Source organism: Lichenostomus cassidix, chromosome 1 (assembly GCF_008360975.1).
Source record: "Lichenostomus cassidix isolate B80296 chromosome 1, HeHo_3.0, whole genome shotgun sequence".
NCBI lineage: Eukaryota > Metazoa > Chordata > Aves > Passeriformes > Meliphagidae > Lichenostomus > Lichenostomus cassidix.
This window is the reverse complement of record NC_139479.1, coordinates 16,009,135-16,035,925: the sequence shown is the minus strand read 5'-3', so window position 1 is coordinate 16,035,925 and position 26,791 is coordinate 16,009,135. Positions and strand designations below refer to the sequence as shown.

Here is a 26,791-nt window from a genome sequence, read left to right as displayed (position 1 = left end):
TCCCCGCTGTGTGTTGAACCCTCGTTTCCACAGCCGCGATCCTTCATCCCCCCGGCTCGGCAGCCCCGCGGCGGAGCTCGCAGCGCATCTCCCGGGAAGCGAGCCTGCACTCCGCCCGGCTGCGCCCGCCCAGCCACCCCTGCCACAGCTCCCTTGCGCAACCCGCTCTCCCCGCACACACGCCCCAGTTCTCGTGCAGCTGAGTGTCAGGATCTCCAGAGAGCCTCCTTGACTGGAGCTATTCCAGAACCACGCGGACCTGACCCTGTGCTGTGGGATGGCCTGCTGGAGCAGGTTGGACCAGCCGCCCCACTGTGGTTCCCTCCAACCTGACGCACCCCTCGATTCTGCTGACCCTGCCCGCCCCGCCCCCTGCCCCGTCACGAACACGCCGCTGAGTTGGCCCCGACTTCAAAGCCGTGACCAAGGCAGGATACAGACAAGAGAGGCGGGATGCAGCGCGGGCGGGGAGGGGACCGTCACCGACGCGCTTCTCCCGGAGCCATGCCGCGCCTCCGTCCCTCGACGGCGGGACTACGACTCCCGGCACGCCCCGCGGCAGGGAGGGCGCGAGCCTCCCACGTGGGCTGTGGGACTACGCGACGATTGGCTGCGGCCGGGAGGGAGGCGGGCCCGCGGGGAGCACTTCCGGTGCCCCGCGCTCGGCACTTGTTTGGATGCTGCCGTCACATCATGGCGACGCGCGGGGGCGGCGGCGCGGCGGGACCGACCCGGCGGAGCCCGAGCCTCAGCGGCGACGAGGCGGCGGCGGCCCCGAGCGGCACTCCTGAGGTGAGGCGGCGGCGCGGCCGGCCCGGCCGGAGGGAGCTCCACGTTCTTCGCGGCGCCGCGTTCCCCGCTTGCCCCGTCCCCACGCGGCCGCCCGGCCCGGGCGCACGGGGCAGGGGCGGACAGTGCCCGCGCCGCCTCCGCCGCTCCCGGCAGCCTCAGGCTCGGGCTGCCCCCGGGCCGGGCCCGCCGAGCCGCCCGCGGGCGTGCGGCGGGGAGGTGGCGGCGTGGCCCCGGGAGCCGCGCTCGCCCCGCGGGGTCGGAGCGGCCCCTCCGCGCTGCCCGAGGGTCGCGGGGCGGTCCCTGCCGAGCGCGGCCCGCCGGGCCGGCAGCACGTGGCGGGCCCGGGGAGCGGGAGCTGCGGGAGCTGCGGGCGGGGGAGCCCTGCCGCCTCCCCGGGGTCCAGCCGGCGGCCCCCCGGACCCTCGGCACGGCTGGGAGGCGAGACGGGAGCGGAGTGGGGCTCTGCCATCCCCCGGGCATGGCGGGAGAGTTTTCTTAACCTCCGAAAGAGTTAAAATAAGGCCTTTTTTCTATTTCCATCTTCTTCCGAAACCGCACTGAAAGCAGGGCTGTCCTCGGTGATTTTACAGTAATTTCTGGTTGCAGATCCGCGTAGGAAAAGCTGAAAATACCTGTGCTTGGTCACCAACGGCAAAGACTTAAAATATGCTGTAATTCAGCTGCTGTATGTAATATCAGCACCTGGGTGTTTTATGTGACAGAACCGCCTTGCTGATCTCATGTGCTTCTCAAGTATCTCATCCTGTGCCCTTACATAAATTCAAGGGGCTTTTTAGTGGTAACTTTACCACGGTGCAAAGGATAACAGCATCTCAGAAATAGTAACTTGGTAGTGGTGGTTTGTTTTGGCTGTTAGAGAGGTCTGGGAAGCTATGGAGCTAGTTTTCTTCACTGAAAAGCACCGTCTCCTGCAATGTGTTTTTTCTAGTTCTTTACTAAGAAGTAACTTGTAAGCGACTTCAGGGTCTGTTACGAAAGCAGATGGTGACGATGTTTAAAACAAACCCGACGAAACAAAACCAAATCCTCATTCCATATTACTTCAGATACAGTCAAAAGGAATTTAATTATTTTAAAGAGGTGAAATGTGGCAGGCAATGTTGAACAAATTTTACTTTGAACTTTTTTTGTGAATTAAAAATCGTTCAGCCCTCTCTTGCAGATCTCCCTCCCCCTACCTTGATATTATTTTTAGGTTCCTTGTGACCTGTTTGTGTTGGGAATTCAGAACTTGTCTACCCTGCTTTTTCCAGACTCATACTGTGGATGACTAGAAAATATTAAGTTTATAGTAAAGAGGAAGTGTAACCTCATTGGCGGAAGTGATTCATGCTATATTAAATTTTCTTAATTAGCACCTGTCTCAGATGCTTACATTAAAAAAAGGTCTCATTAGATGTGCAGCACTTTGTCCTGTGTTTAAATGTACTGAAAGCTTCCATGTAAGCTTTGGGTTCCTGCAGTGAATTTTTTGCTCGAATTACAGGAGGTGTTTGTAATGAATTTTTTAGGTTGCTCAAAGAATCACTGGCCAAAGCAGGTTTAATATAAAAGCGAAAGCACATCAGAGTTCGTCGGTGAGGTTCACTCTGCTACTTACTATGTGGTTAAAACACGCAGAGAAAAAATGCAATAAAATCAGGGAATCTAAAACTAAAATCGGCCAAAAGGATCAGCGTGGAGGCTGGGGATGGGAAAAGGGGTAAGGATAGGAAAGGGTAAGGATAAAAAGAAATAAGAGAGACTCTCCCGTTGAGCCCCAAGGCTCAGAGTGGATCCCTCCCACCAAAATTAGCTGCAAACTTGATTGATAGTTTAGGCACAAAGGTTTTAAAAGCACCAAACAGCACTTAATCGGTACCTTAAGGTTAAACAATTTACCAAAAGATTCTGTAGAATCTACTTTCAGTACAACAGTAAGTCACTTACAGGCGTCACTTACTTACAAATGTAAAGCACTGAAGAATCTCAGAGAGCAACATTCGCAGTACAATTGCTATAGCATATTCACACTGACACAGACTTGAAGAGTATGGACAAGGTATATATCTGTGAAAAATTCCCTTGGATCCTGGGAAGTACTCACATCGGATGCCTTGCTGTCTTCTCAAGGGGCAAGGAGTTGAGCCCTGAGGAGTGCTGTCAGCCCAGATTCCATCACCAGCATTTGGCAGTGGTCCTGCAAGAACAGCAAACTTGGGAGTTTGCTGCCTCTGTGAGGTGTTCCCCCAGAGAGAGATGCTGCCCACAGCCTGCTGCAGTCCAGGAGAGCTCAAGGGGGCTCCATTAAAACCACTGCTTATAGGGTTGTTAAGAGAGAGGGCTTTAGTCATAATAGTTTTTTATCCTTACCACACTGAAAAACTGATCGGGTTGGTAACTTTCTTTGAAAAGTTCGGTTAGAAAAATATTGTTCCACTTCGGTTGTTATTCACGTAAGAAAAATAAGTTTTCAAGGATGTTTGTTAAAAGCCATGAGCTTGTTAGACATCACTAGTTTCTGGGAGCAGACAGTGTTTCTGATAAGCTCCAGATGAGCTTATTCCTGGCGCTGTTTGTCAAGGCCAAGGCCTGATGAGTATTCCTGAGATCATAGTGTGGCCTGGGGCGGGGGTGTGAGGGATGCACCAGCACTGTTTTAATGTCTTGAGCTAAATGAGGCAAGAGATGGGGTTTTTTTTCCCCTTTGTGGTTGTGTTTGAGGTAAATTAAAAAGCTTTTCTTTAAGGCAGGCATGTCATCTCTGTCACTAGGCTGCTGAAAGAGCAAAAAACCCCAGTGTGGTTAAGGGTAACAGGAGAAAGTAAGGACCATGAGCAGGGGTCATGTGAGAATGTTTCTGAACCAATATCGAAGATCAGATCTTGAATTATAACGCCAGGAATCTTAATGGTGGAGTTCTACTAACAAAGAGAGTGTGTTGACTTTTGTGAAGGTAAAATATAAATTTAGGAAGCAGGTATTTCTTAATAGTCCTGCTGCTGTGTTGAGACTTCTAACCTTGCAGTACTTTGAAACTAGTGATGAGCAATACTGCAGGTGCCTCAGTCCAGTGTTTTAAAAGTAGATAAATGAGTGCATAGAACATAGTTTTTAATGTAATGACAGAACAGGGTGAAATGTTTGTTTGAAATGACTTTCAGATCTCACAGCGAAGTTCCTTGTTTAGTCGGGAAGCCACCTCAGAAGCCATTAGGTTTTCAGAAAGGTATAATTAGACTGTATGATCATTCAGGTCAGTGAGCACAGTATAGAGAAGTATTGCATGGAGAAATAACCTTAATAAGCTAGTCTCGTGGTCACAAGCATCTGAATAATTGTGTCTAGACCAGTGGATGAAGGTGCACCTGCTATAAAATTCAAACCCAAATTTTGTGACATCCTAAAATGGGGGTTTCATGCAGAAGTTGTAAATGAAATTACTACGAAAAATGACTGATTTTTCAACAGTTATGTTAAATAAAGTCATCTTGAATATTTGCACTGAGGAAAAGTACATTACATGCATGTTTTCAAAATAACCTTTTCTGTGTTAGCAGGAAAAAATAAATTGCTGGGATGTGGGAAGCCTAATATTTATTATGAACCATAAACATTAGTGATAAATAAGACTTTTTTTTTTGCCACAAGATTTTTTTTTTTTTTAGTGCATTGGGTGAGGATAAGGGGTATAAGGCTTTTATGACCAGTTGAAAATGTAGTCAGCTGAACAGTGTTATTCAGATTACCTCTTTTGGAGTCTGATGTTGAGGACTTTATTATATATTCACTTATATAGTTAGGTTGTCTTCAGAGTTGTGAAAGATCTGGTTTACATACATATGTTTGTTTCAAAGCTTCCAGGATATTTCTCAGAAGTGTTAGCAATTCCAAAGGCTAAGGATGTAAGAGTCTTTTCACAGCACAGTCCAAGTGCTACTATGGGGTATGTAGGAGTTGTTTTCATAGATTAATGCTAGTGCTTATGTTTTTTAGGATAATTAGATAACATACAGGAGAAAATGAATGCTGGTGCAGCTACTAATTATGGTTTCTTTTATTAAAAGCTACACAGAAGTGTTTTCAGGTGGTTTAGGGAAAGATTGCATATGTGTATGCACCGGAGTATGGAATACAGGTAAACATGGTACTGATAATAAGTATCGTACATTTTAGGTAGCCTTGTGTGCTGTAGACTTGTGTAAGTAGTAGAACAAAAAAGTAAGTCAGTTTGTGATACATTTTGGTGTGGTGGTTGGACAAGTTCTGTAGGAAAAGTGTTTTATCCTTATGTGCAGCACATGTTCCTGAAGCAATAATGTTTGAAGGAGAGCTGGCTTAGGCTTGTGTAATCATAGCCAGTTCCACAAATAGGATATCTGTCTTGTATGCTGGTCTTTTAAGGTAAGTAGATGTAAGGTAGAGTTTTCTTGGTGTCTTTTTTGATCAAGGTCTAAGTTGAAGGAGCAGAGCAGAATGAAAACTTCAGGGTGAGCAGGAGTGGTGTTGCCAGTAATTTTCCTACAGTCATCCTCCAGTGCCTTGTCCTGTAACTCTCTTAAACAGCTTGAAGATTATATGCTATTCAGAAATGTCAGCAGCTTGTAATAGCTGGTTTCACAGCTAGGTAGGTAGCGAATATCTTATTTTAATGGTAGAATTTTGATAAATTTATCTTACTAAGTTGCACATTACCCATGCAACATACTTTTTTTGCCTCTCTAAATCTTTTTAGGCTTATAATAGTCTTACTCTGGGGTGTCAGATCATGAGCCACCTGTGGTTGAAGATGGCTGGAAGCTGAGAGGGCATGGTAGCAGCTAGAAAAGGTAGCAGCAATTTCAGTAGAAGGTCTTTGCTGGGGTAGTTTTGTTTTGTTTTTATTCAGTCAGTACTGAATCAGCGCTATTATACAATGTGCTGTGGGAAGTGCTCTGTTCTGGCTGGAATGTTAAACTGAGAAATTCACTAGTCTGATGAGCACACATTTGAAAAGATAAGAGGTAAGAGTTGGGGTTGTTCTCACCATTGCCTCAGTAAGGAGGGAGCAATTTCAGTGATTAATACAGGTTAGTACATAACATTCTTAGCATGTTGTTTATTATTACTATACTCCAACTTGAACCTTGATGCAGACCAAATCTGACACTACCTGTAGTTAAAATGTTTTAAGAATAGCATTGAGTATAAGAAGGCTATTTGGACTTCTGGCTAATATTTTTAATATCTAAAGTTACAGCTAATGTAGAAAATCCTTTGTTAGTCATAATCAGGAAATCTAGATATTTGTGCTTGTGGCCCCTGTCAGGCAACAGCAGACTTCTGGTGTTTAAAATTAAAAACAAACACTTTTTAATTTAGGTTAAATAAGTTAGAATTTTAATATGTCTTGCCACTACTGTCAGATTTGCTAGAACTTACAGGATACAACTTGATAGAGTTTTAACTAAGGAGGGAGTTTGGTGGGGGTTATGTGCACTACCAGATTGTTCTAGCTGCTGGTAGAACCACTTTTTTTAAACACAGTATTCTAGCCTCTGGTCAACAATTCGTAATTGTATTTAAAATAAGAAAACTGGGTATTTTTACAAAACCTGTCTACTGCTACACTGAGCTTTGGTTTTGCAGGCAGCTTACTTGCTTGTCAGTAGCTTGGATTTGTTCCATGTTGACTGGAAAAACCAAAAGAAGGTTCACCAATTCTGTATATTTTCACCACCTTTATAATTTTCAAATAGATTGGAGATGTACAGGACACTTATACACAACCCTTTTTCTTCAGTTCAGTATTCTGGTAGGTTATTTCTGCCTTTTCTGTTAGACTTTGGAGAATGAGTCTGAAATTCTAAAAGTCCTTGTGGTTTTTTGACAAAGAATAGAGAATACTGAGAGTTTAGAAATTATTATTGTCAGTAAAAAATTGAACTGACACCTAATTTGATTTCAACAAAAAGCTCTGCTGAATTAATGAGGTGGTGGTGCTCACTTCGTGAAACTTCCAGATGCTTTAGAATATGCATGTGAATTGCCAGCTCTGAATTGACATTTAGGTTACTATGATGGTTTGCTAAAAAAGACATGGGCATTTCATAACTTACTGGTCACATTTATGCCCCTGCTAGTAGTTGTTCTTTTTTTCACTGGAAACAACAGAATTTTGTCAGATAAAAACCAGTGAAAATTTTCCAATTTAGTAGGTTTGAAGCAGTGCTACTCACAAACATGTTCTTGTTGGTGTTCCAGTTCTTCAGTAGCCAGTGTTAACTGTGCACCTGTGGTGAGGATAAGATATTGTGTGTTTAGTTCCTTGTGCTCTGACTGAGTAGATTGGCTTTTATTTTTTAGAGGCTCTCGTGCTTTGGCTTCTTTCCAGTCATCCTGCTTGCACTTCTGTTGGCAAGATTGCCTATTGCTGTGCAGTGAACTGGGTTGGGGAGCTGATCTGGCTGTAAACTGTGTTAGAGCAAGTTGCACAAATGTTACTGCTAGTCCAGAGAAGGCGGGTGTGAAAAAGGGGAATGAAATGATAGTAAGAGCTGCTTGTGCACTGCTGCTGTTCAATGTGTAACTGCAACCAGTCAGACCTTCTCAGTTCTTCTTGGAGCTGTTGGCAGTTTTGTGCTCTGCTTTCAAAAAGAAACTCTGAAATCTCTTTATGGATATCAGAAAGTCTGGAAATGCTGTGCCAAACACGGAGCTTTGTGCATAAAGCAAACTTTCCCTATGTATTGCCAGACTTCTTGGGTACAGGTATTTGAATCTGAAATTCATATTCCATGCAAAGAAAAAACTGCGAGGTTCAGCTGTTTTGTTGGTACTGTAGGTACACTTGGTATTATGTTGTTAGAATAATCTGATCTTTCTTGTCTTGTCAACTTGATGTGATACAGTGTCTTCAGCTTCTATATGAATCATGGCTTTTAGACAACATCTCTGCTTTGGTTTCAACCATTGGTACATACAGAGAGGTGAACTGAGCTGTGTTGTTTTCACATTTCTTGTTCTTTTTTGTTAATTTGGCTGACCCTAGAGGGGTAAGCCTTTCCTGGAAGACCCACAGTTTAAGACAAGCCAAGGGGAAAAAATGCTCATTTTACAGTTGACTTTTTAGAGGTGTAAAATGTTGTAATTGGTTATTTGTTCCAGCAGTTCAATTACTGCATGACCTTTGTAGGCATTTATCAGTATGTTGTCTGACATGGTTTGAGACTGAAACTGCAGTCCATAAAGCATGTGCATCATTTCCACATTTGTAAAGAGCTTTGCAATGTGAATCTTCCTTGGTAAGTCAGAAGTTGCTCCTTAATGTCTATATAGGTTATTTGCAGTTGAAAAGCTTATTTTCCTTTGAGAAAGATACTGTGTGAATTTCATCAACTGGAGAATGAATCTACCTTGGGATAAGGTCTAAAGAAAGGGACTTGCTTTAAGAATAGAGAACAACAAAGCTGTTATGCATGAATATTGCAAAAAAATGTACATTTGTTTAATGATTTTTAAGTAACTTTTTCAAGCATACTTGAACAAATTTGAACTTGAAATATATCTCACAATATTATTATTAGTGTTGGCTGCATTCCTTTGATGTTGGCTAATTCCTTTTGAAGAGGAAAACAGTCCTGTGCAGAATATAAAACCCAGTGCAAACTCGTGGCTGTAAGAATTAGCACATTTTTAAATATAAGAAAACGTAAAATAATCTGAAATTGATTTGTGCTTAAACAGCAAAACTTTGTATAAACAAGCTCTGTTTTTGTAATTCCTTGTGCTTTTAAGGAAATTTACCTTCTGTTCACTGAAAATAAATCAAGAATAATGATCCCTTTACTTTCGCGGTGAGTTCAGCTTGGCTTATCATGCTTTTAACTATCTGTGCACATTGTGTAGTGGGATTGCAAATGGACAGCAAAAAACCACCCAGCCATGTTCAAGTGTTGTCCTGAGTCCCAGCCTCTGCAGTGTAACCAAATGAACAGAACAAAACCACACCCAACCAAACACCCTTGAAATTCTCATCAGCCTTAAATGTTTCTAGAAATTGAGGATGTTGTTCAGGTGATGGAGTGAGAAGTCTAGAGATGCTTATTAATAAACTATAGAACGTTACATAGAGAACACTGGGTGTTCTGCTCTGAAATATGACCATATCACAGCAGTGTTATAAAATAACTGGTGATGTTTAACTCTTTGGTTAAGTGATTAAAAATTCAGCATTTTAATTGAGCAGAAAGAATATATTGTTACAAGTCATAGGTAGTAGGACTCCAAGCTTGAAGCCAGTTAATACTTTTTAAAAATAATTTCATAGATGTGACTTTTACCATTTCAAAAGTGGGTGTGCTCCTGGTCCTGTTTTAACATTCTTGTTATAACAACCACTATTCTCCAGTTCAAAGCTGACAGTTGTATTTGGCATTGTGATTGACATAGTTCAATCTCTTGCTCTATGTGTGTCATTGAAACAATGTGTTCATGTAGGTTGCTTAGACTTAGATCAGGATTTTTCTTGCGTTTTACTTTTATTTGTCCATGCAGAAGAAGGGTGGAAGTTGTCCTTTTAAAAACATTTGCTTGCCTGTTTACATCCACTTCCTGCTTTCCATTCTGAAGGTGGTTGGTGGTGCCATGGAAGAAGAAGCTGTATCTGGGGAGATGGGGATGAATAACCAGGATCAGCTGGTGAAGAGCAAGTGCACTGAGTTGTCTGATACAGCGTTGCAGTATCCACAGTCCAACTGCTGCAGCCTGGAAAACACGGGCACACTGGAAGAAGCTGAGTATATCACCAAGAACAGAAAGCACTCTGCCTCCACGTGCTGCTCCCAGCAGTCCCGTGAGGAGACTCCTGGGAGAGAGGAAGCCCGTACTGATCCACCCGATGGCCAACAAGATCCAGAGAGTGAAAAACACAAAGAGAAAACTTTGGGTGTGTTCTCTTTGGCATTTTGGTTTTTAAATGGCTTTAATATTTTTGTAAAATAGCTGTGGATTTGATCTTGTCTCAGATTTATTCTGTAGCCAAAAACTTGTCACCCATAACAGGATATTTTGAGAAACTGTGTGTGCACTTCAACTTGGGAAAGACAGTTCTGAATACATATGTAAGACTCCTTCAGCTGGCAATGCTATTTTTACAAGAACTTTAATAATAATAATGTGGTAATTGCTAATCAACGTTTTTAACTTTCTGGTTTAAATCTGGGGGTGTGGTGTTCAATGCTGCCAAAGCACGACTGATAATTAAATTCTAAATGCCTATTAAGAACATATCTGCCAATATCCTTTATTAGTGAAACTTAACCTTCTAGATGTATTTTTTTTCAGATTTTTCTTTTTATCTGTGCAATTATAAAACAAAAATATTTTTGTATTTTAATATTAAAGTAATTTTTGCTGTCCTAGTTGTTGAATGGCACATAAGGCAAGACAAATTTATTCTTGCTGTGATGACTTCCCATTTGTCATCAGATAGGATTATACAGCTGTCAAACCAGGGAACAACATAAATCACACTAATTTCTCATGGATCTGTATTTTACTTCTGAAGACAGGCTGCTTCTCTGGTATATGGTTTTCCTTCCTCAGTATCATTGTCTTTCATCCATTTCATAGGAAAAGAAGTGTTATTATTAATGCAAGCCTTGAACACACTTTCTACTCCAGAGGAAAAGCTGGCAGCTTTGTGCAAGAAGTATGCTGATCTGGTAGGTAATTTGTAAAGATACCAGAAGTTATTAATTTATCATTATTTTATAATTTATTTTAAAATAATTATTATAAAATAATTATAATTATATTATAATTCATTTATAATTAATTATAAAGAATTAATTAATAAAAAAGACAATCAGGCTGACTGAGTATTACTTCAGCCAGACTTTTGTGTAGTCATTTCACTTCTACGTGACTGCCCAAATCCAAAGAAAAAACAGGTTTTGATAACTTGGTGTTGAAGCATAATACTAGGATTAACAGAAAAGTTAATAGTTCTTTTGGGAGTAATTATTTTCCTAGTCGTTGATAATGCTTTTGTGCTGCTAGTGTTTTATCATTGTAGGATAAAGAGGAAGAATGTACTATTATACAGAGATGGTGAGGGGGTGAATGTTCAGTTACATTTAACTCTTTAGTAATTTTTTGGGGAAGATGGTGCTTTGGAAGGATCTAGGTTTAATTTTACTTTCTGCTTTCTGATCATGTAAAGCAACAGATAGAAAGGGTTGCATTTCTTCAGTAATAAACCAAAAAGAAGCAGTTCCTAAAGTGCATTCCTGCCTCTAGGCAAAATTATAATTTTTTCGCTAAAATAACTGATCACAAAAGCGGGGGTGTTAGAGGAGTGGGTTCATATGTTCACTTTCCAGAATATTCTTGGAGATAACAATACTTGACTCATTTGTCTTTAGACAGGGACAGACAGGAATGAAAAGACCGGAAATCCTGTGTGTTTATGCTTTCCCACCTTATTTGTAGTTATAAAATGAATGTGAACTAAAGACATGACAAAAGCATAAGTTTTCTCTCTGTAGCTGTCAGGTGTATCATATGCAAATATTTCTGAAAATGACATAATGGCTGCACAACATGGCATAACTCTTCTGAAATAATTTTTTCCCTTTGAGATTTTTACTGTCTCCAAAACTTTGAGGATGATCTAGCAGGTAGTGTTTTTACTCATAGAGGCAATATTGATCACTTAAGAACAGACTTAGATTAGTTTTGTTAAGGAAATCCTGAGTCCTCCATGGAGGTCTGTTACGTTTTTGCTTTGTTTTCCTTGCTCTCTCTCACATGCTCTTGGTTCACATGAGTGCATTTCCTTTAAAATCATCAGCTTCTATAAGAAGTCATTTTCATTTAAATGAGAAACAATAGTAGTTTTGTATTGTAACTCAAGGATGAGGGACCCACCTAAAAATGAGCTTTGGTCTTACGAGAAAAAAATGCAGTAAGTTAGTTGCTTCTTATAGGCAGTTGCTCATGCATGTGATGCCTTTTCTGTTTGAGCAAACAGCTCCCGTGTCACCTCACGGTGGTGGTGATGGTGGCCTGCATGAGGGCCCTTGATTCTGTAGAAAAAAAAAAGAGTCTGCCCTATCTTCACTTTGAGTTTTATTATTGAAGGAAAGATCTCAAAACAATTAGGGAAGAGCTAGACCAAATGAATTGTAATTTCCTTTGAGGAGCTTGGCAGTGAGACGAGATGTGTTCTTGTTAAGGTTTTTGCCCTCCCAAGAGAGGATTAATAGACTATAGGCAGAGTAAGCATTCACAGTCACCATCGTAGAAAAGCATTTCCTCTCCCCTTGATGCCCAGAATGGCTGAGGAGCTGGGTGGGAGCTTGTCTGGGTGTAACAATAGCTCTGTTTTCAGCTAAATGAGTTTGAGAGATGCCCCTGTTCCACTCAGAATGTCTAGGTTGGATCTGATTGTGTTCCTTTTAAGATGCATTCTTTTCTTCGTGGTAGTGGTGGAGAACCACTGGCATAGGTATCAGCTTTAATGCCAGAAGAGGTTTGAACTGTTTATGACAGTGCACCTACAATGCTTTTTTTCTTTTTTTAAAGATTCATCATCTTTAAAGCTCACTATCAGGTTTTTCAGTCGTGTCTCATGAAAAGGACTGTACACTGAAGGTAGGAATGCCTCTCTCCTGGCAAAAGATCTTCCACAATTTTTTTTTCCGTAATTTGGAATCTATCAGGAGATCAGCCTGTGTTGCAGGAAGGTTTGCATCCTTGGTGATATGTTTCACACTGGCACACTTTTACAGGCCTGAAGTTTCATAGGTATGCAAACAGCATAGCCACTTGAAGTGTTTTCTGGCCATGCAAGAAAAGGGCTTTTTATGTTTGGATGTGAAAATACTCCGTTAATATTATTTTCCCTAAACACATTTAATTTACTGTAGCCTTGGAGGTCTTTATTCTTTCTTCTGTGCTTCAGCATTATTTTGAGCTCTTTCAGAAAACCAGCATTGTATTATTCTTCTGTCACAGTGATGTTCCTCATTGCCAACCCTCTTGTCCTGTGATGTCCCAAGGCTGAGGCACTAATACAGAGCAGTTTAACACTTAACATTGTTGCCTTCTTTGCAAAGGAACAGACTAAATATTATGGTTTCTTAGGGAGCCCAAAAATCATGTATAATGGAACATACTCTGTGAGATATTAATGCAAGAAACTTCTGTTCTCTGGATATTCATAGAATATATTTTGAAATATGTATAGAGTTTAACTGTGTCATCTACCATGTAAACAGCCTAAAGGAGATAGAACAAAAAATTTGCTTCAAATGGTTGAGACTGCAGATCTCTTCAGTCATCAAGGTCTGGACTATGTAGTATTGATAATAACTGTCTTGATTTGTCAGGGCTGCTAGTTTTGTCTGTTCTTTTCTGAAATACCCTAGCATTGTACAAACTTTTATCAATTACTGCTTCCTTTGGTAGGAGCTCCTGCTGACAAGGAGCTCTGTACAGTTCTGTGGTTTTTCTTTTTGATAGCAAAACCAAGACCTGTTGGATAAACAGTTGCATGTACTTTCCAGATAAGAGTGAGTGAGAAAAGTTGTGATGTGTTGAAAAGCCAGTCTCAGTTGGCTTTTAATTGTATTTGCCACATCTTCCTTTCAGAGGGCTACTCTTACCCCTGTAGATGAAAGCGGGCTGATAGCTTGTGGTCAATGACAGGTCCGTGCTGCCTGTTTCTCAAAGGCAAATGTTAAGCTGGAATTTGTATATTTTCATCTTCTGTCCTTATACATTTAGAATTGTCTGTAGGATGATGGTAGTTTGTCTTTAAGATCAACTTGGGGTCTTAATGAAATTTTACTTCCTTGTTTTCATCCAAAATGTTCAAAAGTTTCTTCAGTGTGCTCATCTAGATGCATAAAGATGGTTTCACCTATGTTTATTTAACAAATTTACTCTCTAACTGTAGTTGGAGGAGAGCCGGAATGTTCAAAAGCAAATGAAGATACTGCAGAAGAAGCAAGCACAAGTTGTGAAGGAGAAAGTCCACTTGCAGAGTGAGCATAGCAAGGCCATTTTGGCACGTAGCAAACTGGAATCTCTCTGTCGGGAGCTTCAGCGTCATAACAAAACTTTGAAGGTTAGTTTGTTTACATAAATTACAGTGCTGCCGGTGATGGAAATCTTGCAGATCACTGCTTAAAATCAGGACTGCTGCTTTTTTTCCTTGTCACTTTGCCCATTACCTGTATGTATAGGAGATGAGTGGCATTTGGTGTAAGGGTAGCTGATTTTAAGGTAAGGAATACAGGGATAGTTATCTCACTGATTTTCTCCCTTTCCCCTCAAACCAGTTCATATTACTTGCAGTATTTGATCTTGTCATATTTGTTTCTGGGAGCAGTGCTGATGATGGCTGGAAAAAATAGCACAAGTGAAATAATAGCAGCATGAAATGGCAGGGTAACCAAAAAGCTTAATTCCATCAGAATATAATCTATGGGAGTGAAATGGAAGAGAGCCACAATAAGATAAGAATCTGTGATTGCTGTAGGAGATTGCATTATAGTATCAATGCTATTTTTTACATGTGTATAATTCTGACACTTGCAATGGCATTTATGTCGCATCCTAATAGCAGCCTTTGTGTAATGTTGGTAGTGGTAAAGACAAGAGTTTCTAAAAGTTTTACAGTTTCTAGATTGTTTGTTCCACACACCTCATATGGGTAGTCAGCATGGCATCTTATGATTGTGGCTTATATTAGTTGTAGCACTAGATATTGGAACTGTACAGAAGTGAATTACTGCCATTGTTTCTGATTGCAAAAGTGCATAATTCGAGCTGAACACTTTTAATACTTCATATTTAAATATTTAATGAATATTTATTCATAAAAGGAAGAAAACATGCAACAAGCACGTGAAGAAGAAGAAAGACGGAAAGAAGCAACTGCACACTTCCAGATTACACTGAATGAAATTCAGGCTCAACTGGAACAGCATGATATACATAATGCCAAGCTCCGTCAGGAAAATATTGAACTGGGGGAAAAACTGAAGAAACTCATTGAACAGTATGCATTGCGCGAAGAGGTGCTTACAGTATACTTCTAATGGGATTGTATTAGTTCTGTGGCTGTAAGGATCAGATCATTATTGAAAGGGGAGCAAAGCTCCTCATGTTTTACAGCCATTTTACATACAATTTTTTAAATCATTCTTTTTACTTCACTACTGGGAAAAATTTAGTTGCTCTTTGGCTCACTGTCTGCCTTTCCTTACTGGTTTTGATTCTATAAGTTCTAATGCCTTGTAAAAAGTCATTCCCAATGAAAGTCATCAAATAGAAATAAGTTATCCAGAGATTGTGGAACCTCTGTCTTTAGAGGTATTCAGAACTCAGCTGGGCAAGGTGTAAGTAACCTGATCATGCTTTGAAGTTGACCCTAGTTTGAGTGGATTAAATGGCCTCCAAAGGTTACTTCCAACATAAATATGTATTAATAGTTGAAATTCTTCAGAATTATAATTTCACATTATAATGGGAGGGGATATAAAAGTTATTCCATCTTATTTCTTCTGCTTCATTAATGTTGGGATCCTTTTGGGAAGCTCCTTTGTGTACATAGCTGCTCTTGTTGGCATAGAACCGAAGTAAGCTATCATGCTTTAAGAACATACTTGGCCCAGTGTCATGGAAGTGTCTCTACTCTAGGGCTAACTGAGCTGTCTGTAATTGGCACCAGGATGTGAACTAGCTGCTCTAAGCTACAGTGATGGAAAACAGCCAAGTCTCCTTGTCCAAGAGAGAACTGAGCTGCATGGAGTTCTACAGCTAAGATTAGTTGGCTGGTTCTTAGTTGGCATGGGGAGGTTTGGAGTATAATTTCTCCACTGTTTACAGGAGGTTGTTTTTTTTTTGTTTTGTTTTTAATCTTGATCAGTTAGAAAGCTCTCTGTAGGCTAATTCCCTACCTTTTGCAGCCATGGAATATATGTATATACCATCAGACTATATGGGGAAAAGATAGGAAGTTGCCTTGTCCTACTTTATGGATGGAAGTAAGGCTGCAGAATGCAATGACTTGTGGGATTTCATCAGCTAAATAAACTGTTGTTGCAAACTTTGCTCATTTTGAGCTTTTTTAATCATGAAGACTAGAGCTTTTAGAAGTAACAATAAGGATTAGAGGTATAAACCAGCTTTAGAAGTAAGGATGTAGACTGCTTGCTACAGGATTTTTGAAATGTTTGGTGTGAAGTGACTGACAGTATTGTACCAACTTAATAAAACAGACACTTGGCTTCCATGAAAGACAAAAAAGGGTAATTGGAGCATATGGAGATAAAGGAGAGAAAAAGGCATGTAAAACAGTCTTTTGCCACTTTCTCTTTTGCGTGAAATTTTTAAACACTGCATCTCCCCAAACACTACACTTGCCTTCACTGACCAGCAGACTGTATTTGACTGCTATGATTTTCTTTTATCCTTTAGCACATTGATCAAGTGTTCAAACATAAAGAACTGCAGCAGCAACTTGTGGATGCCAAACTTCAGCAAACTACCCAACTTATTAAAGAAGCAGAGGAAAAACATCAGCGGGAACGGGAGTTTGTAAGTGAACTCTGTATATGTTAAGAGAAATAAAACCCACCAAACCAGACTTGCCTTGATTTAAAGCAAATACAGCACATTCAGAGGACCACCTTTTGAAACTTAGGATAGATTTCAACAAGGAGACTGAGATTTTAAATTTTATATACGATGCCTAGAATATTAATGTCCATGCTAACAGGCAAGTAATGTTACTGTTTGCATTTTCTCAGCAAATATGCTGAATATCATTCAAATTTCTCTTAGATTGGGAAACATGCTGAAACACAAAAGGTACTTCTTGCAGTCAAGAGTTATAACTTCTGTTTTTATGCTATCAGAAATAACAAATGCAGAATAAAGCACATGTTTTTCTGCACTGTTTACTCCCCAAATTGTGTGTAATGTTTTATTTGTATGTTGATAATCACCAATGTACTTGCACTCTTCTGAGAAGTTTTCTTCTGCTGGATCTGTATCTTCTAGACAAAACTTGGTTTTTCTGTATAATCTTGAAATGACCATCCAGTGTTGGATTTTTTTTTTTTTTAAACATAATTCTGAGTTATAAGCAGATGAAAATCTCTTCAAAGAGGAACCTACAAAATGGTGTCAAGTTGAAGTAAAATTGGTTTGAACTACTCTGCAAAGATAATATTGTGACTGGAGAAATGAAAGTGGAAAATAAATTTAGAGAGGTTACAAACCAGTTATAAATTACATACAGTTTGTTAATGAACTGTTCATAATTTAGCAGTTCGAACTTGCTAGAGAAATAGAAACATTGACTCATGTTACCAGTTAGAAAAATGTCTCAATGAAAATCTCTGCATGCCATCACATGCTTTATATTGTGTATATGAAAATACAGTGTAGTAATAAAAGCCTGTGTGAGAAAACATGGTTGAATAGCCCTTAAGTGATGCTAATGTTTGTTCATTTTTAATCATAGATCAAGTTGAGCCATTTTTGGGAGTACTTTTTTTCATTGTGTGGCTTTTTTCATTGTTCTTCAGCTGCTAAAAGAAGCTACAGAGTCCAGACACAAATGTGAACAGATGAAGCAACAGGAAGCTCAGCTGAAGCAGCAGGTATCTTTTTTTAATGGAGAGATCTTCAGTAACAGTTCCAAAAAGAAAATACCAAGAGATTTGTGACTGTAGTAGACGTAATGCAACATCTGAAAGAATTTCATATTCATCAGATGCTTGTGAAAAGTACTTGATATTTTTATAATTTAGTCTTAAATTTAATCTCCAGTAGGTAACTCTTCAGTAGTGAAGTGTGAAATACAAATTATAAAGAGCTGATGTATTGTACTTGCTGTTTAATACTTTCGGAGAGTACTGTTTCTGGAAGGTGCTAAACATTGAATTTCTGGAGTTCGTGCCATTTTAAGTTAATAGGGTTAATATTACAAAGACTAGAATGTAGGAAAGCTTAAGAAGAACAGCTCAGGAAAGCTTGACTTCTTTGAAAATGTTCTCTTGTGACAGTAAAGAGTTGGCAGGTTTAAAATCTGTTTCTTACTATTTCCATCACCTCCTGTTGTGGAGGATTGGGAGCAAGCAGTGTCACATTTATCCCTGTAGTTATTCAGATTTAGTAACCTCACTCAGTCCACAGACCCTGCTGTCTTCAAATTATTTTCTTGCTGTAAGTGCTACAGCAAAATCTTCTCTGAGAGAGGAGAGAGGGTCTCCAGTTTTTGTGGTTTGGTTCTGGTTCACCTGCAGTCATTGACCACACATGAGCTCAGCCCGAGGCACAGGGAAATGGTCATTTCAGCCAACAGCAGAGCACTGGGAAGCAGAAGCTATTCCATTCACTGTGTCTGTTACTGCTTCAGTTGAGGTTTTGTGTGAAGTCTGTCCTGGTTTCAGCTGGAATGGAATAAACTTCTCTTCTGTAGCTGGTACCGTGCTGTGTTTTAGATTCACCATAAGAATAGCATTGATAGCACACAGATGTTTTGGCTGTAGTTAAAGTGTGATTATCCTAAGTCAAGGGCTGTTTTGTATCTCGTGCTCTGCTAGTGAGGAGGTACAACAGAAAACCCAAAAAACTGGGAGGGAGCATAGCTGGGACAGGTGGCCCAAACTGGCCAAAGGAATATTCCAGACCAGAAATACCATGTATATAAACTGAGGGAGTTACTTGGAAAGGGGGCTGATATGGGCTTGGGAATGGGATCTGGCATTGGGCAGCAGGTGGTGAGCAACTGTGTTGTGCATCACTTGTTATTTCCTTTCTATTATCGTCATCATCTATTATTCTTGTGTTTTACTTTGTTTTAATTACTAAACTGTTCTTACCTCAACCTACAGTTTTGATTCTCCTCCCATCCCACCAGGGTGGGGAGTAGGGGTGAGTGAGCAGCTCTGTGATGCTTATTTGCCAGCTGGGCTTTGACAGTGTCTTTGAAAGCTGTTCCATGCTCTTTTTCCACACTTACTGTACTCAATTCTTTTCTAGGCTTTCAGGGAGATAGGTTTAAAGTGTATATGTGTGTAGTTAGATGAAATCATGCATATCTCCATTGGATTGGAACACAGGAATATCCAGATACTTCAAATAGGCTTTTTGCCACACTTAGTCTTTCATGATTTTTTCCAAGTTGGTTACCTTTTATTTAAAATCACACTGCCTTTTTTTTTTGTTGTTTTTAATAGTTATAATGGGTATAGCTAGTGGTTTTCTTGGGACCAACAGATTTTTTTGTAGAATAAGATGAGCTAGAAAGTTCAGTGACAGTAATGGCAAATAGTCATAATGTACTGCTGACAAGCTAGGCTAATTCCTGTTGTGAAATTCCTTTTACTGATAGAGCAAACTATAGTATTTCTATGCTCTGAATTGTATTGTGACCAGTGTAAGAATTGAGGGAACCTACTGCTCTTCACTTGGGAATAAAAAGTTACTGTTGAAAGGTCATGTGTTCTTAGAACGTCAAATCACACACTGATTCTTAATAATTTTTTAAAACTAGGTTATTAAACATGCTTTGCAGTTCTTTCTTGGTGATTTACCATTTGGTGCAGGGCAAGAAAATTTTCTGTCATTGAATGTTAATGCTTTTTACTTTTTGAAGTGTAATGCTTTTCACTGTTATATGAATTCCTTTTCGATATTCACTTTCCATGATTTTTGTTCACTGGACAGATTACATTGGTTGTGAATGTGTATTTTGATTTCTGGAATCAATCCTGTTTATTTTTTCCCAGCCTTGGTTATTAGCTTTGGCTGGTTAAGGTGGAAAGGTAGGTAATTCCTAAGTTTTGATTTCACTAATCAGGTGCTGAATTTCCTGTATGTGTATATGTCCACAGATTTGTTTCCAGAGGGGAAGTAAAAATGAAGTAGTGATGAACTGTGATGTCTTTCAACATTTTATTAAATACAATATTCTTTTTACTTCAGAATATATTGCCATTCTGTAAACATGGAATTCTAGTTCACATATAATTTGAATAGCATGTTTTCAGACAAGGTCTGCATGGTCCTCAAATGAAAATTGTAGCATGGTTAAGGAAAATACAAGGAAGTTCATGTTGTACTATTTCCAGTTTCATTTTGCCTTGTACCTACATGTTTTTGTATTTGTATACCACTGTTCAGGTTAATGTTCCTGCCTCTTTTCCAACAGCTTTCTCTTTACATGGATAAGTTTGAAGAATTCCAGACCACCATGGCAAAAAGTAACGAGCTCTTTACAACTTTCAGGCAAGAAATGGAGAAGGTATTTATAGGATTACCTAGTTTCATAACAAGTTATATAGAAATGCACACTGTTAGTGGGTTGAATATAGATTTTATAAGCATTTGCCTTCTGAAAATATATGGAGTATTTTGACAATTTAATTTGCATCGTAAGGTAGGCAATAAGAATTATGGAAGAGAAATGTCTTTTTTTTTTCCTGTTTTGTGACATACTTACATAATACTTAAATTGTAATTCCAGTGTTTTACCAATAACTGGTTCTCATTCTCCTTGGCTGTGCTTATGTTTTAAAACTTCTTTTCCTGGAGCTTTTTATTACTTGCATTTGAAAGTTGATAGTCTGTTTCTTTTAAGACTCAATCTTTGTTTTCTTTGAATGCAGAATCTGTATTTGTGGGGTTGATTTTGTGCAGCAGCACTTTACCAAAATAACTTGTTCAAACTGGACTTGGAAAGTAAGACTAAGAATTCAAATTACTCATGTAAAACCACCTACATTGCAACACAAGCCACAAAATTTAATCTTTTATTTGTCTTTTGTAGATGACAAAGAAGATTAAGAAACTGGAAAAGGAAACCATTGTGTGGCGTACAAAATGGGAAAACAACAACAAGGCTCTTCTGCAAATGGCTGAAGAGGTAATCATCTTTTAAGTAGTAGTATGGTTCAGCAAGAGTCTGAGTCCTAGAGAACTTCATACAGTTTTTCTGTTTTAGAGAACTGGAAATAATACACTGTAGCCTCTTCTTGGATTGTCTGCATTATGTTTTCTGTTATGTAAGATATGGTTCTCCTCAGGTGTGGAAAATGGAAGGCTGCTATGTACATCTAAGCTGATGGCACAAAAAAATTGAGCCTCGTCTTTGCTTACTGTTTAATTGGTGGGATCATTAGAAATCATACAAATGGAAGGAATTGACTGTATTTCAATACGCTGGGCAAAGTTCAGCCAGTGCTGTGATAGAAATCTGAAATACAAAAGACTGACATGAAAGAAGTAACCCCTGTGTGAGGGATCGATTGCTTTCTTGCATTGCTGCTGCTTCTGAGGTCATGGAGTGCCTTTACTTACCTGTAGTCTCTCAGGAGCTGTGCAGACCAACTGTGCCTGCACTGTCCAAGGCCTGGTTCAGGTATGTGAGGTCTGGCCTTGGCAAACTGTCCTTGGTTGAGTAGGTTGTGCTGTTTATCTTTCCCTCCCTCCTTATAAGGAGCTTATAAGGAGAAGCATGAGTATGGTACATTCTGGCCTGGATTCTGCTGAGGGGTTGTGGATTTCTTGTTTCTATACCCTTCTTCTGTCTACAGTTGCCATTATTTGGGTTGTAGTTGTTATGGGATTTCATATTAGGGTCCTGGTTGATACACAGTTACAGTTAGCGTGAAGTGGTTATGTAGTTCTTATTGCTTGTTTTTTAAAGGTGTCAGTTGCTGCTCCAGCTCATAGTTGGCTCTAGTTCAGCTGGAATTTGGCCTACTGGATTAATTAAGACTTAATATTCAGGATTAAATAGTGGTGATTCTTTTAATTAATTTAGGGGGTGGAAAATGGTTGTGTCACAGAGTTTTTATTTCCTTTGTCCTTCAGAAAACAGTAAGAGATAAAGAATACAAAGGCTTTCAAATAAAACTGGAGCGTTTGGAGAAGCTATGCAGGGCCCTTCAGACGGAAAGGAACGAGCTGAATGAGAAGGTGGAAGTGCTTAAGGAGCAGGTTTCTCTTAGAGAAGCAGATGTGGATCTTGCTGTGCAGGTGTTGCAGTCCTGCACACTCAATTCCCATGAGGAGCTGGGAACTCCCATTGACACAGAACCAGGAATCCAACCCGATGCGGAATCACGTGCGGCAAATAGCTCCGAAAAGACTGTCTCAACAAGTCCTGTTCCTGGCACTGAATCTGTAGACTAAAATGAAGTGTAAACACTGTATTGAGAGATATATTTTGTGTATAACTTTCTCTGTTGGTGGTAACTATTTGGTTTTGTGGTGAAAATTTTCTTACTTTTTCTACCATATCTGTATTTTCTTAGAACTACTGGACTTATGTGGTACAGGAAGCTGCATAGCAGCTTTAAATAGCTTAAACTTATAAATTTTCCACAACTGTGTTGCACATCTGCCTCATTTTTTAAAAGAAAATATTTTTCCATAAAAGGATGCATGTGCGTTTCCTCCCCACAACACAAATCACTGTCATGGAAGACTCTGTACAGATCTAACGTCGTTCGGGGAATATGGTGACAGCAGGTCACTCTTTTGTTTTAAAGAACAGCACTGGTTTTGTTCATTGATTTGCCACTCAGTATACTAAGGATTATCAGTTTTTCCAGTAAATTTATCTACATAAGGATGTCTAATGGCCAGTAAAAAAGTCAGCTTTCCCCCATATATGTTTTCCATATAAATGAATCAAAAAGTAAAGGTCCAGAATATAGTAAAAGATACGTTTGAAGGGTTTTATGTACTTTGTGGTATGAAAAAACAGCTTTGAAATACATTAATTTGCAGCTGGTGAAACAGGGTGTACAGCTTTTTGCAGATGTCTCAGGGTTGTGTTAAGGTTAGTTTGGACTATTTGCCCTACTTGTGAACATGTTAAATATAAACATGTGGGAAAATGCACAGTGATGCTACCAAGTGGGATTTTGCAGCTGTGGAGCCTATTGCACAGGTGTTGGTCACATTCTTCCCTCTTAGCTGCAGTGTGTCCACCACATGATTATCCTGACCTGAGAAATCCATGCATGTCTGAGCAAACCTCTGGATTATCTGAAGAGCTGGAAAATAAGACACTTCCTGCTGGAGGTGTGGAAGACAAGAGTCTGGCCTATAGACTTCCTCTAATAGCCAGGTATGCGACATGTTTAAGTGTTGGTTAAGATTATACTGATTGTAATCTTACTTTGAACAGGAAGAGTCAGATACTTTTCCTGAAGTACAACATGGAATTTCCTGCACATTCAACCTCAAAGCTGCACCAGTTGGCAGAGTGCCTTCCCAGTTAGGTTGTCTTGTAAAGATGGTACTTCACATTTTTACACTAACATACCACAAGCAAAGCCCCTTTGTTAACCTTAAACCATATTGTATTTTCCTTGAAAATTGATATCCATATTATGACTTCTTTTCTTGAAAGAAACTGGGACCACCATTTATTTTTTGGCAAGGCAACGTGATCTAACTACAAGCTACCCCTAACTTTAGTTCCCATGCATTTACTTTCTAGTTTTGGTTGCTGTCATTTTAAGAAATATGAACATGTGTATGTAGCCTTTTCTGGTACTTAAAGTTTTTTGCACTTACTAGGGAGGGGATTTCTGAATTAAGCACATCTCAATGAGCTTCCCACCCCCATTGCCCTTGGCAGTTCAGTGGCTAAATTACTTGAATGTTCAGGCTGCACTGAGCTCCTGATCCTTTTCCTGTAGTAATGTATGTTGAAATAACATAGCTGTCTTAGAGAGAAAGGCTTTACATAACCCAATACATGTGTTTAGCTCATACCACTAAGAGGAACTGTGCAAAACAGACATTTCTGAAATGGAGCAAATGGGAAGCTGGCCATCTTTCTCCTAGATTAGTTGGGGTTTGGTGTTTAAGGTACAAGCAGGAATGAAAAGAAGGTAGCAATGAGCAGTCAGTCAGGTTAGACTCAGAGCTTTGAAATATTGATCATGCAAACCGTATGGCATAAAAATAACTGGAAAGAAATATTCCAGACTTGCTGTTTAAATTACTTGCTTTATAGAATCAAGCTTGAAAAAACAGGTGTGAGAACTGGTTTTCAGCTAACACTAAGCATGATGTAATTTTTCTGAGGAAAAGTGAAAAACTTTGTATCTGGTGCATCATACCCTTGGCAAGGTAGGACATGCGTTTTTCTATTTTTACGATTTTTTTATTTGGACATTTGTATTCTGAACAATTCTTTCGGTAGTGCTTGTTCTACATGGAGGCAAGAGTGAGTTTTTGGACCCTGCTGCAAGAATATTTTAAAGGGCTTTTAGAGACACGAGAGATGTATAGAACAGCAATAAGAGTATCTTTGTTCCTGGCTAAACATGTAAATGAAGCAAAATGCCCCAAGTGAAAGGCTTTTAAAACGGGGATATCTTCTCTCTTTTTTACCCTCAACGTACCCTTATCATACCAACTTATATGGCCAAGGCAAGCTGTACTTTGCTTCCTGAAGCCAGTCAACAGTTTCATGCATTGCTTAAAGTTTTTAAAAAAAAAAAAAAAAACAACCCAAATTGATGTAAGGGATAAGCTCAGCACTGTCACTGATCTGCCATACTGCAGGCTATTGCACTGCCAGGCTGCAGCCAAAGGGGCTCCAGTAGGGTTTTGAAGTAAACTTGTATTTACTGCCTTTCTCCCACTACTACAAACAATTTAACTTGGGATGTAAACTGATGTAGCCTGAGATGAGTATGTCTGATTGTTAAAACTGGGGTGTGATCAACAGTTTCACCATGATTAAACTGCAAAAAGCTAAATTGTATGTGATTCAAGACCCAAATACGTGTATATGTACACACGTAAATTAGGGCTTTATCTATCATTTTGTCCTTCCTTTCATTACACCTGGTTACGTTACAGTTCAATTCTCAGGTGTTGCAGAAAATCTACCTCTTTGGACTGTAGATGGAAATAACTGTGAAAAAAGTGATGCAGAAATCTAGTTTGTGCTAAACACACTGCTTTATTTTTACAACCCATGTCTGCTTTCATGAGGAAAAGTGATAAATGAACAGGCAGTCTTTGTTTTGCTTTTCAAAAACATTTTGTAGAGATTTTTCACTAATGTGAATCTGAAATTTTATCTACTCAATTCTGTATAGATTAAGTAAATAAGTATGCTTAATATATTGGACTCTGAGTTTTTCTTTAACATCATGTCTTCTAACTGAATCTGCTGAAACTGTATTTATTTGAAAAGCCAAGAGTGAAAATTAAACTGTGAAATTTGAGTTCAGGCTTATTGTTGGAGTGAGCTACCTGGGGCAGGGGCTGTTCTGGGGTCGTGGCAGTGACTTGCACATTCTTGGTGGTACCCAGTGGGAGCAGCCTGGGGCAAGGGGTGAGTGGGTGCTGCACTCTGCTCACCTCATTTGGAGTGTCTTAAGGTGAGGGTCACTTGGACCATGGAGGGCAGGAGCTCTGGCTGAACCAGCCCCTGCCTGCTTTGAATTCTGCTCATGCCTTCTCTCTCCAAAAATGTATCCATTATAGTTCAGTTGGGTGCACTGTGAAAATCAGGGGGATTTATGCTAAAAAAGGCTTCCTAGTAAGTTCATCGAATGTTCCCCATTCTGTCATACTATGTGGGGTCATCTGTTCCTAATGTACATTCCCTCCCAATTTCCTAATACTGAAATGAAAAGTGTTCTGTTTTCCTTTTTTGGCATATTCTCTAGTATTTGGCAACTTCCTTAAACTGGGATTTGTTTTGGAACTGGGTTTGAGTTCAGGTTTCCTTTGTGTCTTTTGTTTCTAGGTAGCATTTAGAACTGCTTTACAACAACATACTCTGATGTGCTCTGTGACTCTTTGAAGATAATAGCATTTTTTAAATTAAAAAATTAATACTAACTTGTTTGAAGATACACATTGTATAAAAGGTGAGCAACAGAGGTCCTAGCCTTGAGCCTTTTCTAGAGCTAGGCCAAGAATTTTGAAACCCAAGTACACTGTCTGGTCTTAGTTGCTCTCTTTGTACTTCAAAGTATTCCCTCATATCTGTGACTTGCCTCTTCAAAGGTGCTGTCTCTGCTCCTGTATAAACACCTCTTTCTCTCCTTTCTTCCAGTGCATGGTGATAGAGAAGTCAAATCTGTTATTACTTCCTTAGATCTTCCCAGTCTTCCTAAGTTCCTTATGAAAACTGGTCAGATTTGCAAGCTTTTGCTTGAGGGAAATGTTGCAGTTAATAGCTGGGGATTTTGGCTTTTTCCTTTCTTTAATCAAGTGCTAAGTCTCTCCAGTTCATGCACATGCACACATGTACACACACATTTGAGCTGTACTTCTCTTGTGAAGAGTAGGTCTGACAGGAGAACCTCTTTCACCAGCTGCATTCTGAGCCCTCCAGGCATGTGGGTGTGATGTAGTCAGAGAAACTTGGGTTTATGCCTTTAGAAAGTTATTCCTCACAGATGCTTTTTGTTCCTTTCTGGTTTTGTTTTGATTGGTTGTTTGGTTTTTTTAAATTTTATGTTTTACATTTAAATTTTTATAATTCTACCTTTTTCTTCTTGTTTAGACATTTCTTTTTGTAGGAAGGTTGTATTTCCTTCCAACAGCCTAACTCAGCCTCATCTGTTTGGCTTTTACAGTTCTTGCTGACTCTGGCACCCATCTAGCATGAACTTATTTAAAATACTGTGCTGCCCATGAAGACTTCAATTTCCTTTAAAACTGCTTGTTATCTTTTAGCTTTGAGGTTGCACATTGGTTTGGATTTCTTGTTCAGATGGGCATCTGGGCTGTGCCGGTCTCATGGACTGGGACACTTGAAACAGAATTTTTTGAATTACACTTGATTAAATTTACTTGAATTACACCTTTGTGTAATTCCAGACTGTGCCAAGAACACTGCTCCTACAGCTCTACTTCAAGGTAGTAACTTCTTAGAGCCTTTACAAATTTAAATACCCTGTTACATTTTAGGATATTTTAAGCTGAGGAAATGAATTCAAGTCAC

General features: G+C 39.6%; 2 protein-coding genes and 1 long non-coding RNA gene across 5 annotated transcripts in view; 2 read left to right on the top strand and 1 right to left on the bottom strand.

Annotated features, from left to right (window-relative positions):
- Positions 1–3,155, bottom strand: part of LOC146444262 (uncharacterized) — a 28,148-nt gene extending 24,993 nt beyond the window's left edge. For all 3 annotated transcript variants that reach the window (XR_014849848.1, XR_014849849.1, XM_085051387.1), the window contains exon 1: positions 2,900–3,155. The gene's annotated coding sequence lies outside the window, so the exon portion shown is untranslated. The remainder of the gene's footprint in view (positions 1–2,899) is intronic.
- The window catches only part of LOC146444257 (uncharacterized), a 271,742-nt gene that overhangs the window by 108,258 nt on the left and 136,693 nt on the right, over positions 1–26,791 (top strand). The gene's annotated exons all lie outside the window — the stretch shown is intronic.
- Positions 637–24,954, top strand: TXLNG (taxilin gamma). The gene is made up of 10 exons (XM_085051363.1): positions 637–792; positions 9,403–9,718; positions 10,405–10,496; positions 13,736–13,906; positions 14,667–14,861; positions 16,264–16,383; positions 17,379–17,453; positions 20,009–20,101; positions 20,627–20,722; positions 21,673–24,954. Exons 1-10 carry the CDS (start codon positions 694–696, stop codon positions 21,991–21,993), a joined length of 1,578 nt encoding a protein of 525 aa, XP_084907489.1. The 5' UTR covers positions 637–693; the 3' UTR covers positions 21,994–24,954.